At 65.2% G+C, this 3,737-nt stretch overlaps 1 protein-coding gene across 1 annotated transcript in view; it reads right to left on the reverse strand.

Moving 5' to 3' along the window:
* LOC113202586 (mastermind-like domain-containing protein 1) overlaps positions 1 to 3,737 on the reverse strand; it is a 14,115-nt gene that overhangs the window by 3,522 nt on the left and 6,856 nt on the right. The window contains exons 2-5 of the mRNA XM_026416885.2: positions 2,197 to 2,595; positions 1,781 to 2,041; positions 932 to 1,325; positions 434 to 834 (exon numbers count right to left, since the gene is read on the reverse strand). Coding sequence (XP_026272670.2) covers positions 434 to 834; positions 932 to 1,325; positions 1,781 to 2,041; positions 2,197 to 2,595 — 1,455 coding nt within the window. The remainder of the gene's footprint in view (positions 1 to 433; positions 835 to 931; positions 1,326 to 1,780; positions 2,042 to 2,196; positions 2,596 to 3,737) is intronic.

The following is a 3,737-nucleotide window of genomic DNA, read 5'->3' on the forward strand; positions in this document are numbered from 1 at the left end:
CGGGGCGCGCGCGCAAGCGAGCCGCGGTCCCAAGCTATGTTAATCACGCCTGGGAATAGAGCGCGGCTAGGCGCTGCGCTGCGCTGCGTGACGTCACACGGCGTGGACCCTGGGACCGGCCGCGGGACCCCCGGCGGCGTGGAGTCTGGGCGCGGACGGGTGACTTGGAGGTCGCATGGACAAACAATGGGTGTGGCCCAGGCGCCAGGCCAGCGGCCAGCCGGGGCTCGCGGGCCGGCTGTATTGCTGTCGCCTCGCCTAGCGTAGCGCCACCACACCCCGCCCCGCCCCGGAACGCCCCGCCTCGCCCCGCCACTCCCTGTGTCGCGTGCAACAGGCAGCGGCGAGAAAAATAAAAATAAAAACTACGCAGCGATCCGCAGGGCGCGGCCAAAGTGTATCAATCGCCCAGTCCGGTTGTCTCGTCGCCCACCTGTGGCGGCCGCGGCCGCGGCGTGAGGTCGAGGTCGGCGAGGATGTGCTGCTGCAGGAGCTGCTGCTGCAGCGCGCGCGGGCCCTGGCGCAGCACGCCCGAGTAGTGCGGCGCCGTGCCCAGCGCGTGCAGGCCGTGCGGGACGGCGCCGGACGCCGCGTTGGAGCCGCCGCCGCCGTAGACGTCGCCGGTGTCGCCGCGGCCGAGCGGGGCGGGCCCGCCGGGCGCGGACAGCAGCCGCAGCAGCTGCCCCGCGCCGGGGGACAGACCGGACAGCCCCAGGGGGTCCACGTCGCGGTCAGCGGCCAGCGCGGACAGCGGCCCCAGCGGCGGCAGGGGTGGCAGCGGCAGCTGCCTCCGCAGCTCGTTGCCCTCGCGGTCCCGGCTGCCGTCCGCCGCTTCTGCAAACAGGAGTGTCAACATCAATCTCGCGTTGGCTCCGCTGGCCGCGGGGGATGGTCCCCGCGGTGCCCCCTCCCACACGCCCGTCGCGCTCACCGCCGCTGGCGCTGTCCTCCGTCACGGGCGCCGCCGTGGTGGACGTGGTGGACGTGGAGGCGGCCGTGGTCGGGGAGCCCAGCACCAGGACGGGCCTGCGCGGCTCGGTGCGCCGCACGAACTGGCCGTACGGCGCGGGCGTCGGCGTGCTGCCGTCAGCGCCGGGTGCCGGCGTGGCCAGCACCAGGACGTGGCGGCCGGGGGCGCGCGTCGAGGACAGCGACGGCGAGGACGTGGACGTCGCGGGCAGGGCGGTGGACGACAGCCCGTTGTGTCGGCGGGGTATCTGCTGGATGACGGGGTCGCCGCGGGCCTCGGGTGGCGCCGTGGAGGTCGGCGGCGCCACTACCAGCCGGACGGCGCTGGGTCTCCGGCGGGCCGTGGGCCGGATAACCTGGCGAGGGTCACACATAGAGCGGAATCGTACACGAATATCGTCTTAAGTATGCGGCGTTGAGAAAAGTGTCCTAGAGACCCCGACAAATGTATCCCTGTGGGGAACATTTTTATCCACCTCTGACGTCCGTTTGGAGCATCGGAAGTGTACAGAAAATCACATCGGGAAGTTGACTCATCCCCTCATACTTCTCCACGGCCCAGCGCCAAAAAAAAAAGCTTCTCCTATTCCTATTAACGACTGGCCCGAACGCTGTGGTGTAAACCGAATCCAGGCCAGCTCGACCCAGCTCTATTTTGGCCCAGTACCATCCGGGACTCACCTCGAAATCGGGGCGGGTTAGCTGAGGCGAGATGTCCAGCACCCATGTAAACCACCCCTTAAAATGACCTAAATTGCAGACGGCCTCCACCACTCCGGATGGGGTGAGGGGGGAGGGGCGGGGCGCTCACCTGCTGGTACACCGCCCCCGGCACCTGCTGTGGGGCGGCGGGCGCGGCGGGCGGCGTGGGGTCGGCCTGGAAGCCCGTGCCGTTGGCGGCCGTGTAGGAGACGCGCTTGAGCTGGCCCTTCTCGTCGATGAAGCCGAACATGCCCTTGACGTGGCCGAGCACGTCGCGCGTCTCGATCTTGAAACTGCCGTCGGCGGCCTCGTAGCCGAAGGTGTACGAGCCGTCCTCGTTGACTCGGTTGATCTGCTTCAGGATGGCGACCTGCGACGACGACAACAAAGGCGTGATCAAATCAACTAAACTGTCACAATTTTCGCAAATGTTTTTTTTGAAATGTTTTGTTTTAAAGAATTTAGTTCTTCAATTTGATCATTCCTGCAAGGTTTTTTTTAGAGTTCTGGCTGGCCGTCACTCACCTGGTGCTGCTCACGAGTCGCCTGGTCGTCGCGGTCCTGGCCGCGCTCCATGTCGCGGTCCTGGCCGCGCTCGTCCTTGTTGCGGTCCTCGCGCTTCTGGTTGGGACCGCCCTCCTCGCCGTCATCCTCGCCAGCGGCCTCTAGTAGGGGGTCGGCCGCGACGGCAGCGTCGGACCGCGTGCTGCGGGGCGGCCCGGGTTCGTCGCTGACGCTGGGCGAGGCCGCCGTCGAGCTGGCCGCTGCCGTGTTGGTGGTGGTGGTAGTCGTCGTGGTGGTGGTGGACGTCGTGGGCGGCGCCGCTGGGGAGGGTGCGGGCGACGGCTCGGGGGTCGGGTCCGCGAGGACCGCGGAGAGTAGCGCCGCGGCAAGGACCAAAGCGCCCCACCGCGAGCACCACGCCTGCACAAGCAGAACCGAGCTGCGATACCATCTACTACTACTACTACTAGCCACAAGCGCGTTGTGGTGAATGTTTTAACATGATAATAACCCGGCCACTCGATTTGATGGGCAGACCCGTCACGGAAAGGGCGGCCCGCGGCGCCCTTCTTGCAGCGACCGAGGGTTCACTTCCCTCCGCCAAGTACACTGATTTTTTTATTTTCAATCATTTGTTTTTATTTTCCTCAAGTATTTTTGTTCATATTTTTTATTTCAATACTTTCGTCGGGAATGTTTTGTTTGTTTTATTTCAACGAACACTTATTTTTAGTGTGAAAATAAAGTGGTACTTCGTAGTTGCATTTTTCCCGGCGTGCTCCGGTAGTCGAGTGCCCTCCTGCCGCTGTGGCCTGACGGGGGCGGTGATGAGCAAACAGCGGCAGGTGAATGAGGGAACTAGCAGTGTGAGCGGATTGCAGCGCGCCTCCGGGCATCGGTCGGACATATGAGGTTGATTGTTTGGCGATCCGTGAGGTGCGGGGGCAAGAGGGTAGGGGGTGGGGGGTGTGGGGGATGAAGAGGAGGCTAGAGAGTGGGGTCAGCATAAGAGGGATGCGTTGCCCTCTCGGCAAAGTCTGCTGACCGGCGGCTCGGCACACTGGCCGCTCTGCCATAAGGACTCGATCCAGACTGGAGTGCCCCTCCACCTCCGCCCTCCCACCGGCCTCGGCCTCCTGCACCCGCCCCCGCTGGGGGACCCCTGGAGGACCCCCTGGAGGGCGTACTCCGCCGCTAGTCGACGTATTGCTCGAGTTTGTACTGCTGCTGGAGCGAACTCTGACTCCCATACCGCCCGGTGATACAATGCCCCCCGCCCCCACCCGCCCCGCCCGGCCCGGCCTTGCTTTTCGAACCAAACTGCTCGCCGTTTCGGGCCGGGCGCAACGCGCCGCCACGCCTCCGAGCTGCTAGCTTCTTGCCCACCCGTGGGACGGTCGCGGCATTGTTTCCATTTTCGTCCTGGAGCGGTACAGTGAGTGTGTAAAACAGTCGGGCAGAGAGCGGGGCGGGGCGGGGCGGGACGGGGCCGGAGTGTGTTTGGGAGTGGGTGTGTTACCGTGAGTATGTGTGTTTCAGTTTGTATTGCCGGAGCCCGGCGC

Source organism: Frankliniella occidentalis, unplaced genomic scaffold (assembly GCF_000697945.3).
Source record: "Frankliniella occidentalis isolate FOCC.00 unplaced genomic scaffold, Focc_3.1 Scaffold56, whole genome shotgun sequence".
Taxonomy (NCBI): domain Eukaryota; kingdom Metazoa; phylum Arthropoda; class Insecta; order Thysanoptera; family Thripidae; genus Frankliniella; species Frankliniella occidentalis.